At 44.9% G+C, this 14,729-nt stretch overlaps 2 protein-coding genes across 10 annotated transcripts in view; one reads left to right on the top strand and one right to left on the bottom strand.

The window, feature by feature from the left end:
• The window catches only part of COL16A1 (collagen type XVI alpha 1 chain), a 131,600-nt gene that overhangs the window by 9,915 nt on the left and 106,956 nt on the right, over positions 1-14,729 (bottom strand). For all 9 annotated transcript variants that reach the window (XM_083511547.1, XM_083511546.1, XM_083511548.1 and 6 more), the window contains 10 exons: positions 14,457-14,510; positions 9,408-9,443; positions 8,355-8,417; positions 5,515-5,586; positions 4,550-4,603; positions 4,104-4,148; positions 3,487-3,531; positions 2,452-2,505; positions 1,655-1,708; positions 92-142 (listed from right to left, as the gene is read on the bottom strand). In XM_083511547.1, coding sequence (XP_083367673.1) covers positions 92-142; positions 1,655-1,708; positions 2,452-2,505; positions 3,487-3,531; positions 4,104-4,148; positions 4,550-4,603; positions 5,515-5,586; positions 8,355-8,417; positions 9,408-9,443; positions 14,457-14,510 — 528 coding nt within the window. The remainder of the gene's footprint in view (positions 1-91; positions 143-1,654; positions 1,709-2,451; positions 2,506-3,486; positions 3,532-4,103; positions 4,149-4,549; positions 4,604-5,514; positions 5,587-8,354; positions 8,418-9,407; positions 9,444-14,456; positions 14,511-14,729) is intronic.
• Positions 1-14,729, top strand: part of TINAGL1 (tubulointerstitial nephritis antigen like 1) — a 115,686-nt gene that overhangs the window by 81,589 nt on the left and 19,368 nt on the right. The gene's annotated exons all lie outside the window — the stretch shown is intronic.

Raw genomic sequence — 14,729 nt, 5'->3', positions numbered from 1 at the left:
ATTGGCTGCTTATTTATGTGAAAAGGAAGCTGACCATTTCTCTAGCAGCAGCTGCCAACAGGGAGCCAACAGTAGCAGGAATGATACTCACAACTCCAGAAAGTCCTGCTGGGCCTGGCTGGCCAGGGCTTCCAGGGGGACCCTGAAGAGGCAGAGAAACACAGCAAGTTTAATAACAGGATTAACAGGGGAATGCAGTACAGACATAAAACTGATGGGGAAACGCACACTAGGGGTTTTTTTATTTAGGAATTTATTAGTGCTTTACCCCTGCCTTTTGGTTCATAAAAAGACCCACAAGGCAGCTCAGAAAATGCTACCTAAAATCCAAATTAAAAATGCGTCCAAAACCAACTATAAAGCAGAGTAGAATAATTATGTCAGCAGTAAAATTTTAAAACAACAACAGAGCTGAGATTCTAAGTGCTCTTTTATTGCACTTTTGCAAAGCTACATTTTTTCATTCACTCACATCACTCACTGACTCTGGACCAGATGAGGCTTGCTGTTCACAGGTCTGTTTCACTCACATGGGAGAAGATGGATCTTTATTTATATCAAATGGGGCACACGGGTGAAGGGAGCCAAGCTCTCCTCTTGTCTTTCACCCCTGTGCTCCACTACCCACTTTTCACCTTTTCTCACTTGTGGTATTGGAGTCAGTTTGGGGAGAAGAGCACCCAAAGCAACTGTGTATGATAAGGCAAGGCAGGATTTGGCTCCCTTTTGCTTTATGTACAGATCACCCCTGCTCTATATGTGAGTGTTGCAGCCATGTGAAGAAACGAACATGGCTACCTCCCAAATCGAGTTTGGTCCTAAAGGTGATTCAGTTTTGCTTGTGGTTTTATATCCCACTTAGAGAGCACTTCTAAACTACCAAAGAGCTTCACAGCCTCCAGTACATTCAGCTGTCCAACAACCCTTTAAGATCTATCCATGCTGGAGCCAAAAGTTGGCCAAGGCTATGCAATGAACTCAAAGTCAAGATGGGACTTGCATTTGGCTTTCCAAGATCCAACTTTCTAGCAAATTTTCACTGTCCAAACTTGACATGCAGAAATCTCAGAGGCCCTGATCCAGCTAAGTCCCACTGAAAAATGGATGAAATAAAAGCCTCCTCTTTCGTGATAAATTGGTATGAATAGCAATCTGCTAAAAACCCGACTGCCATTTGCTCTGATTCAGCGCTAAACTGTAAGTTTTCCTGGTGGAAAGTGGCAGGGCAAAGAGAAGCGTGGGTGAGATGTAACTGGAACCCTGACATTTTCAATGTGACTTAGCAATGTCTAACTTCTTCTGCATTGGGGTAAGAATATACAACTACAATATATTATTCTGATTATTCACAAGACTTCCTAAGTGCAACTACTATTCTTATGGGGAGGCGTCCTGTTTTTATTTTCCACATTAGCTTGTGCAGAAAGCACAGCTGCAGATTGTTCTACTGGTTTTTTTAAGGAATCCTAAAAAGTGAGAAAGGACCCAAACTGAAAAATTAACTAGCTGCATGGTCTTTTGCATAATGTTTCACATGAATCCACACATCATGGACCTTCTGGAAAGCAGGAACTGATTTTAGCAGGTGACTCAGACCCAGCCTGAGCCCCAATACCAATCATGCAAAGGCTGAGAATTAAGTATTTTGACTTACAAGGTGGCCAGGAGGACCTGGTCTGCCTTGAGGTCCCATAGGGCCTGGCTCTCCCTGAAGGAAAAGAGAGAGAGAGAGAAAGCTGAAGGATAACATGGAAATTCAGAGCAGACACATGACTCTATTCAGTGGAGACTAATGACTCATCTTCAGATTTCTCATATAGTAGGCTTTAAGCACATGTTGTATATACATTCTTATACCCAGGTCAGATTGGCCAGTGACTCTGATTTTTTCACTCTTGCAAGCTACCCTTCTGTGAAGCATCTGCTCTTGCTTGCACTGCAGGCTGCTCTGCATGTCACAAGGTATTCAGGGAGGAGCTGGCAAATGAACATCCCCATAGCAACAAGGTCCCCAAGTTCCTTTTCCCCATTGGGGGAATGGCTGCCACTCCCTTACATCGGAGAAATAAGAGGTCTGCACAGTATGAGGATAGGAACTATGCCCATATTTTAGTTTGGCCCTGCTCCCTTAGCAATCTTGCCAATCCCAGCATGTTTATCATTGTGAATTGCTGTCTGCAAAGCCCCAGGCTTCACCTGCATGACCTCGCCTTAAGTTCCTGACCCAGGAAAGTGATGGTTATATACACATGCAGCTGATGCTGCAATGGGGCATAGCATGAGTGTTACAGGGACAGAACAGCCCATTGTGCATCAGAGCTGTGGGCTGGATTTAGTGGCTAACTCCATCAGTCTGTGAATCCAAAATAAAAGAGTACAAGTCTTGTGCTGTGTGCCCAGAGCATTGACCTGTAAAAACAACACACTTCTGGTGGCGTGCTGATAACTCACCTCAGCTCCAGTCCGGCCAGGATTCCCAGGTGGCCCTGCAGCGCCACAGTCACCCTAAGAAGTATTATATACATGGTTCATCATGTTTATATGGGATATTCCACAAAAAGCTGACACTGTCTGGTCCTGGGGACCCCAACAACATAGATCCATAGGAGGATGGGCTTGCTATGATTGCTGCGCATGCCTCTCAATGCACTAGCGTGACTGATGTTTCAATTGAAGAAGTTGCAGGTTGTGTCTGCGATCTTCTACATGCAAAGCAGGGACTCTGCTGCAGAACACTGGAGGGCTATTGCCCCAAATATTTCGTAGCCTGTTGCTTCAGAACACCTTTGATGTTTGACTACTCTGTACTAGGAAAAAATAGGTCACCCAAATTCTGCAAGAAGAATCCTGTGGCCTGCACAGATCAAACAAGTACATTTGCATGCTTTACTTCACATTACTAAGTTTCACCCCCTCCCTGCAATTTTCATGATTTATTCTGCTAATTATCAAGGGTGGGAAGAAAGAAGGCATCCAGGGCTCCCTCTAAAGTCCTGGCTCCTTGAGGACAGGAGATCCTATTTAGCCAGTCTTCTAGTGCCTACTGCTGCTACCATAACATGAAACTTGCAGTTTTGTTTTTAAATGAAAGCTGAAGTTCCAGGAAACTGAATTCTTAACCCACAACCATGTTCTATGATCAGGGCCAGCTCACCCATGCAGCAAGGTAAGATGACTTTATCAGGCGGCAGGATCCACAGGGGCAGCAGATAGCAATGTAGATCTTTATCCCCCCCCCCATTCCTGATGTAGAACCTTACTTACCCCTTCTGTCCTTGCATGGAGAGGGTGCCATTTTATGCTTTGTTTCAGGTGCCAAATTGTCTTGGGCAGGCCCTGTCTGATGAGCATTCCTTCTTTTACACTTCTATATGGAATTGTCTCCATTTTCCTTACTGGGCCCATCTTACAGATAGCATTGATTTATTTTAATTTTGCTCCCTCCTCAAAAGCACCTATCACTTAATGATGCCTGCAGTCACTGACCTTTTGTCCTGGAAGACCGGGGTGACCTGTTTTCCCTTTGAAGCCCTAGAAGGAGAAAAGAAGAAATTAGAGTTTTCATTGAAGGTGCTGGAGCAGCCTTGGCCAACCTGTTGCCTTCTAGATACTTTGGACTACAATTCCCATTGGCCCCTGCCAGCACTGGCTAGGGCTGATGGGAACTGTAGCCCAAAACATCTGGAGGGACCATGTTGGCAAAGGCTGTGTTAGAGTAACTCTCATAGTTGCTGAGCAATTAAGCTCTAGGCCCGCAGCTGTGGATCCATCCCCCCTTTTTATAGTTGCCAATGGACCAGAACATAACGCACACCCATCCCAACTTGCTCTTGCACCTTTAACAACAACACCCTGACCTCCAGAAATTGGCCAGTGAAGCTTTGCACAGTATGTAGATAAATGGTACTGCCACCTGCTAATGTCTGCATTTCAAGCTGAAAGTACAGCAGCTGCAGATTACTTAAAGGGCATTGTCCTACTGCCCTTGTCAATACCAGCTTCTTTCAGTGGGAAAAGAGGCTGCCCTGAAGGGGAAAGCAGTGGGATTAAGGTTCCCTACTTTCCATAGGTCCAACATGGTCATAAGATGACCTGCAACTTACTGGAGGTCCCATCCTTCCTGGAGGTCCTGCAGGTCCTGGGTCGCCCTAGAGAAAACAACAAGTTAGTACCACCAAAGGGCAGATGCTTGTGCAAACCTGGGGGTTTTACCGGCAGGCTTAACACTATCAGAAGCATAAAGTTCCTTACACATCATGCAAAGGAAGCAGCCATCACTCCTCCAGCCCCACTAGAGGGGTTTAGACTGCTGTCCCAGATGCAGTCCTGGAGTCAAGCAGAATGCTATGCTTTTCATCTCTTTTTTGGTCTCACGGTGCTGAAGCCCCAAGCAATCAATGCCCAATGGGGTAAGGTCAGATCAGAGGCAGAGGTGAGCTCACCAATAATTCTGAGACACAATATAATTGATGGTGTGTGTGTGTTTTAAAGGCCAAAATAAGTTGTAGGTGAAGACGTTGTCACCATCTAGCGGGATTCGCATCCTTACCCGTAGCCCTGGCTTTCCGTCCTTCCCATCTAGTCCTTCCAAACCAGGTGGACCCTAGAAATAAACTCAGGTTATAGATGCATTCATTCCTTGCACTGTGATGTAGATAACCAAGATTACATGGCCAACAGTTTATATTTATATATTGCATTATAAGCATGCACATGGGCTTCACAGACATTGGCTCAGTTTCACTTCAGATGTTACACTGAATGGCGACTAAGGAAGCTTAACTGTGTTTTGGGGTAATGTTTGAGCTGACAATGCATAGTTTTCAAGCCAAGTGAGAAACAATGGGCTGAAACTAGCTTGTAAACTATGGTTTGTGGCAAATTTTGTTTGGTGCAATGCCAGAATCAACAAATCATAGTTACAGCTATCATTCCAGCTTCTGAGGCAGTTGCACCATGGATATAGGAGTGAATTTATCAACCTACAAAGCTGAGGGTGGAAAATGAAAGCTGACAAGAAGCTCTAAACCATGGTTTGCTTGCTGAATATTGGCAGAACAAACTATGGCTTGGATTCTAATGGCTAGTAGAAGCCATGGTTTATTGTGATGTCTGAACTGAGCTATTATTTAAGTGACCCAGTGATTACTACCATGTTAGGGCATATTGGTGTGCCATAAAAGGGTCTGAAGTGTCACGGGAAAAATTAAGTCTCTATGTTAGAATCATCCATTACTCCATCGGTCACAGGTGCATGTGAGCCAAGAAGCATCACAACTGCCCAGAAAAGCAAACTCCAGTCATGAGCAGCAGAGAATCTTCAGAGAGTTTAAGAAAATTAAAGTGCAGGATGGGGGTTGGCTTGCATCACCTAAATAACTACCATAACAGAGGCTTCATTGTGGAGCTGCGTCTTTTTCCCTTGCAGAGTACTTAGTATCATGGCTAATCTAGCCTAGTTGTCTCATATCCATGTTCAGGATCTGTAAACTGCTGAGCGACCAGCATACTTACTTGTATTCCAGGGGGTCCTGGAGGCCCTGGTGGGCCCGCCATGCCAGGAGAGCCACGCATCCCATCGCTACCCTGTAAAAACCCACACAACACCAAATGATTACATTGCTATGACTGCCGTGCATGGAGAAGAAACCAATATAGAGGCAAAAGGGAGCTGGGCGTGACAGATGCACTCGCGATTCCTTTGCCTTCCTCCTGTTAACTATCTTTTCCTTGGGGAATTCAAGGGGGTGGGGAGATAATTTGGATCGGGGGAGATTGAAAGAGCATGTGGAGACCACCTGGGCATGACAGCTGATACCTGGTGGGCATATGAAGCACAGCTGTCAGTGCTAAAGGCTTTCTGGTACCATCCCGATGTTTTTAGACTCCAGCTCCCCTCAGCACAGCATGGTAGTTGCCATACAAACCATCTGGAGGGTGCTAGGTTGGCAAAGGCTGGTATATGGGGTGTATTGCAGCAAATGATTCACAGGTGTTCCCACAAATCGGTGCCAGAGGATTGCAGAAGTGCCCAGAAGCCAAGACCTGCTTGAGCTCACCTTGCCCCCCCCCCCCCCGCAGCTGTGTCTTACAAGAGGTTTCAGGCAGCCATTCTTTCTATACCAGTTTCAAGCTACACATTTCAGCCAATATCCACCTCCCTTAAACTCTAGAGGGCTTATTCACCTTTCCTCCACTCTCTCCAAGCAGTGTTCACACTTTAGAGATATGTGTTTGAGCGCCGTTGTTGTTTTTTTGCCTGGACCTTTCCCCACAAAAACCTCCTTTTTAGCACTCACTTGGCACAAACAGCAATCCACAGAAAACCCAAATTGACGTTTGCTCCTACTGAGTGCTATAGAGCGGGTTATCGCAAGGAAAACTATTGGGCAAAACTCAAAAGCAAAACCCCATCTGTGCCTGGAAAAAGCGGGAAGGAACAGGTAAGTGAGCAAAAGGCTTACTCTCCAGTAACTGCTGGGATAGCTCAGTCAGTAGAGCACGAGACTCTTAATCTCAGGTGGATCCAAGCCCCATGTTGAGCAAAAGATTCCTGGATTGCCGAGGGTTAGAACAGATGACCCTTGTGGTCCCTTCCAGATCTAACCCTACAATTCTGTGACTCCAAGACTTGAATCATTGATTCAATTTTTCCCCAGGTGCTATCCTAGCAATGAGCTGCAGGTGTCAGCAGAGGCCAGGAAGCAGGGGTGATCTGCTCCTTTTGACTACACTTCTCTCCCCTCCTAGCCCCATCTCTTTCCCTGGGCAACTCAACAGCTATTTTCTCCTTAGAGGTATCATTGGTGCTGCTAGAGAGCTTTCCTGAAAGATGTAGCACAAATGACCCCTTCTTCCCGGATAGTGTTTTGTCAACAAACATGGGTAGAGGATAAGGTCTGAAGACAATTCTCATTGGAACGACTCTGTGACTTGCCCACAGTGACTGACTGAGAAAAGCAACTAAACCTGCCCCTTCCTGGTTCAGCAGGTCACCCTCTAACCACAAAGGCTGTCTTGTCATATGAAGGAACATCACACTCTCAGGTAGTGATGGATGACGACCTCTCGGCTCACCCCAATTTCTACTTGCTTTCAGTGATTTCTCCTACTGTCCAGTGAGGGGAAATAAAACTCAAGCATTTTCCAATGCTTGCGAGGAAAGGTTATAAATAGTGAATGGATGAGCTGAATCACTTTCTTAGCCCTCCTGCAATTTGCCCCATCCCTATGAGCCCCCAGATTCCCTCTGCTCTCCTTCCCTTCTCCTACATTTGTATGGGAGTGAAGGAATGCAGAAAACGTCTCCATTTCTCCCTCCCACTATTGGGACTCCTAAAACGTTGCAACTACACTATACAGCAAACATGGGAGGCATAGTTCTCCAGGGATGCCTGGAGGGCAATGTTTCCCAAAAGCTGCCTTCCACGTGGGAGGCTGGTGTTGGCAATGCTCTAACTGGAGGGGAGGGAAGCAGAGAGAAAGACCTTTCTCTTGCCGCTGCTTTCCCCATCCTTGCTACAAGGTGAGTCTTTAAGGTGAGAAGGGAAAGAAGCAGCAGGGAAGGGAAGGAGGTTGGTCAGAAAGGGGGACACAGATGCCTATCAGCAATGGGCAGGGGACACAGGTGAAGCACTGATACTGGCTAGTCCTTCCCCATTCCCTGCCATTAACAGGAAAAGTGAGACTCATTCCTTCCATCCTTTCAATATTATGTATGACGGAACCCTTTTAATTCCTGGATCTGGCAGGGATTCAATTCCTGGAATAACCAGGCTAAGTATGGAACGTTAAGGTAACAAAGGAAGCGGCTGGCAGTTAGAAAGACAAATGCCAGAGTTAAGAGTTATGTGAGCTAAAGGCCAGAAACAGGAAGCAGCAGGCTGGGAAGACAGAGAGTCAGAATCATGCCTGATTTTTTCTTGAATCCAAGGCTGCAGCTGTGGGAGAAGAAAGACCCTACTTGTGGTGTTGATGCTGTGAACCCCTCTATTATAGACTCAGGTTGTATATATGTGTAAATAAACCATTTATCATAAAGACACCACAGACTCCACTGTGCTGCATTCCCAAAAGGAAACACAGCTCCTAGGTGAGTGCTTGGAACCCCTGGAATCTCGCAGCACTCAGAGACTGGGGTGGTGTGCAGCCATGTTTTACATGTTTAGGGAAGTTTTTTTAATGTTTGATTCTATTTTTAATATTTTGCTGGGAGCCACCCAGAGTGGCTGGGGAAACCCAGCTAGATGGGTGGGAAATAAATAAATAAATAAATAAATAAATAAATAAATACTACTACTACTACTACTACTACTACTACTACTACTACTACTACTATTATTTCCCCTACTCACCTTCTCTGCTGGAGGCCCTGGAGGTCCAGGTGGTCCTGCTTTCCCTGGGAAGCCTGGCGGCCCCTAATAAGCAAAAAGCAACAGATAGTTTTGAGAAGCCATTTGGCTTTAGAGTCTATAAACAAGCTTCATTTGAGAGGAAAGCTGAAGTCAGGCCAAAGTGGCTGTTTTGTGCTAAACAGGAAAAAATTAAAATTCTATACTAAAAAGAGCTGAATTCTGCAGCATGTATAAATTATCCAGATTAAGCAAATTTGCATAATTTCCATTTCATTGCATAATTTATAACGAGGAAGAGGCCAAGGCGCTGGAGCTGCCTCCCGCCCCTCCCCGCCTGCTCAAAATCTTATCCGACCACCCTTTTGGCTTCTGAGATTTCAACAGGCATTGCTCATGTGCATTTTTGCAACCGTAAGCACTAGAAATATGCTTTTAAGAATATATAAACTGAGATTCTCAGGAAGCTGAATTCCGGCGCCACGTTTCAGGGCTTCTTCTGCACTTATGCTAAATTGGCAACACACGCAGACCGCCCTGCCTTTTGCTTGATAGTTTGCTTCTGAAAAGGAGCCGACATCTCCACTATGCTTAAAGCTTCCAAATGTTAAGATTCCTGATATAGCCCTTCAATTCCTCTTTTACAAAAAGGGGCAGAGAAAGCAGTTTTTGGATAGTTTTCACACACCATTTGAAATGTTTCTGATCTCTATGGTGACCCTCTGCCAGCCACCGCCTGTAAGCTTCTCTCATCTGCTCCTGAAAACCCATCATCCCAGCAAAATCCCTCTGTAATAATCAGACAAAAGGCTGGTTTCGCTTTTGTTTTTCTTACATCTTGATTGCCTTCTTGAGACAGGACTAAAGATCCTTCCCCCTTAATTGGATTTATTTCAGGATTCTGCTCTGTTAAAGATAACCACAAACTCTCATCCAAATCCCCAGGGAGGAAGTTAGGAGGGGGAGGGCTGTGGGTCTCCTGCTTTTTCACGGTGCTGTTCCAGCACACCCAGTGCTCCAGAATCTAAAAACCCCTTTGAGATGTGCAATACTTACAGGTGGTCCCGGGAAACCAGGTTGACCTTGAAATCCCTGGGAAGAAAGGAAATGCTGATCAGCCACAAGTAAAGCCACAGCAGAGTGGACCAAATAGGTACTTGAGTAGAGTCACATTTTTTGCAGGGAAACCTCTGGGGCTGAAGGCCGTGCTGTAGCCTGGGGGAGCATCAGAAGCAGGGGCGAGGAGCCCCCAGCCCTCTATGTCCAGCCTCCGGTACTCTTCCTAAACCAAGCCCATAACATCTGCTCCTGGCTGCAATGCATGTCCTTCAACTGTGACGCCTTTTGCTAAACCTCTGGGGGTTTTTTTGTGTACAAATATCAGGGCTTTCTGCCCTGGCCTTGCCCACCACTGTCACACAGCTGCCAGAAGGTTGCCCAAGAATGTGGCCTTCAGAAGGAAAAAAGATTGGTTACCCCTGATCTAAATACCATAAGGGGTATCTGAAGCTAAGGAAGGTAGGACCTGGGAAGTACCCTGATTTAAAATGCCTCGGGGAGAGACCCTCCTTGGCAGATATTTTGAGCTCTTTGGAAGGACGGCTTATATGTCAAAACACTTAAAGAGAGCAGAGTGTCATCTTCCCCAACTGCATCCATTTAAGAGGTATGGAAGTCATTTTACCCTGCAAAGATCAAAACTCTGAATAGACTGGCAAGACTCAGGTTCAAATCCTCACCACTCAGGCATGAAAAATGAATTTGGCCCAGTCTCAGCCTAGTCTACTTCAAAGGGTTGATGTACCGTATTTTTTGCTCTATAAGACTCACTTTTTCCCTCCTAAAAAGTAAGGGGAAATGTGTGTGCGTCTTATGGAGCGAATGCAGGCTGTGCAGCTATCCCACAAGCCAGAACAGCAAGAGGGATTGCTGCTTTCACTGCGCAGTGATCACTCTTGCTGTTCTGGCTTCTGAGATTCAGAATCTTTTTTTTTCTTGCTTTCCTCCTCCAAAAACTAGGTGCGTCTTGTGGTCTGGTGCGTCTTATAGAGCAAAAAATACGGTAAATGACTTCCTAAACCATGGAATGCCAAGGTATGGTGCCCTAAGTGCCTTATAAAAAGAGGTCAGGCTGTAGAAGTGGTAATTATACAATTTGTGACTAATTTTGGAGTTGACATTCCAACTATGGTTACTCACTGTGCTGTTTGGTGTAGTTTTTGCCTAGCCTATAGAAGTTGGGGCAGAGGAAGGCGATGCAGAGAAATAATGAAGAATTTAAAAAAAGCTTCTTTTGTTCTGTTCGGTTTTTTTTTTTTTAATCTGCTGCGTTTGCTCCTTGTCATTATGCTGTATTTTACTTGTGTCATTTTAATGGTGTTAGCTGCCTTGGCCATTTTTATGGAAAGTCTGGAAGCATGTTTAATATAAATAAATAATACATAAGCAAATAAATATTAATGTTAGGCAGCTCTTTTTCATTCCCCATACAAGTGGTGGTGGGGAGAGGGGATGGCATAGATGGTCCCCTCCCTCTGGCTTTAAACCCGCTTCACCTTGACATGCCAGCTAATCTGGGATGGATGAAAACCCCTTCCAAGGCATCCAACACCATTTCATCATTTTTTTCTGAGCCAAGGCAGGTAACAGGGCAGAAAGGATGAACAGCAGGATATTGTCTCTCTCCCAGCAGGAGTTTGGCTGGCAAAGAAACAGCAAACAAGCCAGGTGATCAATTACCCCCCAAGAAGAAACAGGATTTCAAGTTTTAACAGACACATCGGTTGGAAATCCCGGATTGGGGAAACTCTACATAGCAGAAGGGAGTGTTTAAGCCAGCACAGCACTGTCTGGTAGCAGTTTGTGCTTACCTGCCTCACGATGCAAGGAGGAAAATTCTTTTGCAGCTACTCTAAGCACTTTCAAACTAAGCATGCAAAGTGTGGAGTTGCTTGTTTGTTCACTTGCTTTTTAAAATAGGATATCCACACAATGCCGTCATCCATTAATGGTCATTTTGTATTTTCCCAGGTGTGGGTGTGTCCATTTCTTCCCAGATTGCATTAAGTCTGTTTTTGCCGCCACCCCCCACCCCAGCAGAGAGTGGAAGAGTAGCAGAACCTCTAGAGGGATGGTGGAATCTGTGGCTCTGCAGATGCTATTGGACTCCAACAGAAGGTCTTAAGCTGTTTAGCAAAAAGGCTTTAGGGAAGGAAAGAATGGCTCTCCCTGGGTAAGTTTCTCCATCTTTTACAGCAGTGACTCCTAAATGTCTCAAAAGGGAAGCATACCCTTTTAAAATATTAAAAATGGAAGACACACACCACTCTTACAAACTGACTGTTTTATACCGTGTAAAATGTGTGTAAGAGGTAGATTGGCCTGTGCTCAGAGCCACCTCCCTTGTACCTGTATGAATCACTGATCTGTCCATGTATCCAGAATGAGGCAAGTCCCAAGCAGGTATTCATGCAGAGATGCAACAGGCATGGGTAATTCTGCTGCCTCTCTGCATCAGGCATGAGTGAGGGATCTAATCAGACCCAAATCAGAGACTCAGCAAAATTACCTGTCCCTAGGAGGAGGCTGACTGGAAGGAGGCAAGGTCAGAACACTGAATCGTACCAAGAGGCAGCATGGAACTTCCTCTGTGGGCTTGCAATCCACACACCTCATAGAAACTAAGCCAGCATGACATAAACACCACCATAACTGCAGACAGATTGAATTTGTGGCAAACCTGAAGAGAAGCAAGGAGGGCCTGGTTATGATACAGAGTCAGGCCTGCATTGCTGCCTTCTCTCCAGCTAAGCTAGAAGCAAAAACTATATGCCAAGGCATTATTGACAAGAAAAGGAAGGCCTTTTAGATCTGGCAAAGAGAAATAAACTGTGCCACCAAGAAAAAATGTATGCCAACACTAAGGCTGAGGTTCAAAGAAAAACCAGAGAACTAAAGAACACCTGGTGGATTAAAAAAAACAAAACAAACCCTCAAGAGATCCAGCACTTAGCCTATACTCATGATGCATGGGTCTTCTTTAGAGCCACAAAGACCATCTATGGGCCAATAAATTATGGTATAAGCCCCCTACACCCAGACAGTACCACACTTCTAAAAGATAAAGAAGCTATTGCGTTGTGCTGGAAAGAACGTTACCAGCATCTCCTTAACCGCAACTCCCCTGCAGCTGCCGAAGTCCTTTCACAAATCCCGCAAAAACAAATTAGAAATGAGGTTGCGGTATCTCCAAATCTGGGAGAGTTATGTACATAGCTGTCAACGTTTCCCTTTTTAAAGGGAAATTCCCTTATTCCGAATAGGATTCCTCACAAGAAAAGGGGAAAAGTTGACAGCTATGGTTGTGTACAGCTATTAACCAAATGAAAAACAGCAAAGTCGAAGTCTTCAAAGTAGGCGGAATTGAACTTACAATCTTTTTAAAAAAACATGATAGAACCGATGGCAGAAATTATCGAGGCATCTCTTTATTTGCCATGGCCAGCAAAATTCTTGCAAGGATCTTAGCAAACCGTCTCTGCTGGATATGATTTTCACTGCTCAACAGCTCAGTGGATATGATTTTCACTGCTCAACAGCTTCAAGAAAAATGCAGAGAGCAAAATCAACCCCTGTATATGGCGTTTATTGACCTGACTAAGGACTTCAACACTGTAAATCGTACTGCTGTGTGAACTGTCCTTCTGAAAATCAGCTGCCCAGATAAATTTGTGAACATCCTTCAGCTCCTCCACAATAACATGACAGCAACAATCACAAATAACAATGGCTCTCAAAATGAACCATTCACAGTGGGATCAAGCGTTAAACAGGGATGTGTTATCACCCCAATTCCATTTATTATCTTCATCACCATGATTCTACACATTGTCAAAGGGAAACTCCTCATCAAGGTAGAAATCATATCGAACAGATGTCAAGTTCTTTAATCTGAGAAGGCTAAAAGCAAAGAGTGACGTTACCATAACTTCTGTCATAGAGCTCCAGTATGCTGATGACAACGTAGTGTGTGCACACTCAGAAGATGACCTCCAAACAATCCTAAATATCTTCACAGAAGCTTATGGAAAACTTGGCCTATTGCTCAATGTCCAAAAAACCAAAGTGCTGCACCAACAAGCACAAAACAACCTCTGCAGCGCCACAAATCTAACTTAATGGTGTAACTTTGGTAAGTGTTGATCACTTTTCCTACCTGGGCAGTTATCTTGCCGAAATCCAGCATCACCTGAACTCTGCGAGTGCAGCTTTATCCAGATTTAAATGCAGAGTGTTTGAGGACCGGACATTTGTAGGGAAACCAAAATGCTTGTTTACAAAGCTGTAGTACTACCAACTTTACTGTACACTTCTGAAACATGGACCACTTATAAATGCCATCTCCAACTCCTTGAAAGATTCCATCAATTTGAAAAATTGTACACATCACTTGGGAAGACAGGCAAAACTAATGTCAGTGTACTGGAAGAAACAAAGATTACCAGTATCAAAGCAATGATTCTTCAACATCAACTTTGTTAGACTGGTCATGTTGTTTTGGAAGATTGTCATCTTCCAAAGCAACTACTCTATTCCCAACTCAAGAATGGAAAGTGAAATACTGGTAGACAACAAAAGAGGTTTAAAGGCTCTCTCAAGGCAAATCTAAAAAAAAATGTAGTATAAGCACTGATAACTAGGAAACACTGGCCTGCGAGTGCTGCAACTGGAGAACAGCTTTTACCAAAGGCGTAATGGGCTTTGAAGAAGCACAAACTCAGGGTGGAAAAGAGAAATGAGCTAAGAGGAAGGCACGTTTGACAAACCCTCATCGTGATCAACTCCCTGGAAACGTATGTCCCCACTGTGGAAGGACATGTGGATCCAGAATTGGCCTCCACAGTCACTTATGGACTCACTGTTAAAACCGTGTTCATGGAAGACAATCTTACTCGGCTTTGAGAGATCACCAAAGAAAGAAGAAGAAGAAAGCATAAGTGTGCTAGAGTACAGCAAGGTGGCACACTGGGCTTGACCTGTGGCCCACTTGCCAAATATCTTGGCCGCTACTAAACTAGAAGAATCCGAATACAGGAACCACCTCACCTGATCGCCTTTTTCTCCTCCGCTGCCTGGCACTCCTCGTTCTCCTCTTGGACCCTGATGTACGGAGAGAACAAAGGTGAGGGGGACACACTCCTTTCAAGGAGCTCCCTGCAACAAACCTATTGCTGACCTTGTTCTTGCTGGGATACTAAACCTGTATCTGGGTTGTACCTCTTCAGCAGAGGCAGATTTAGGGCAGCATGATCGGTTCTGGTCACTGCAGGGCATTGCAATTATGATACGATGCAGTGGTTCCCAATTAGCTAAGTACTG

Source organism: Podarcis liolepis (assembly GCF_965112155.1).
Source record: "Podarcis liolepis genome assembly, chromosome: 7".
Classification (NCBI taxonomy): Eukaryota; Metazoa; Chordata; class Lepidosauria; order Squamata; family Lacertidae; genus Podarcis; species Podarcis liolepis.
The sequence above is the reverse complement of the archived record's forward strand: the minus strand, read 5'-3'. Positions and strand labels throughout refer to the sequence as shown.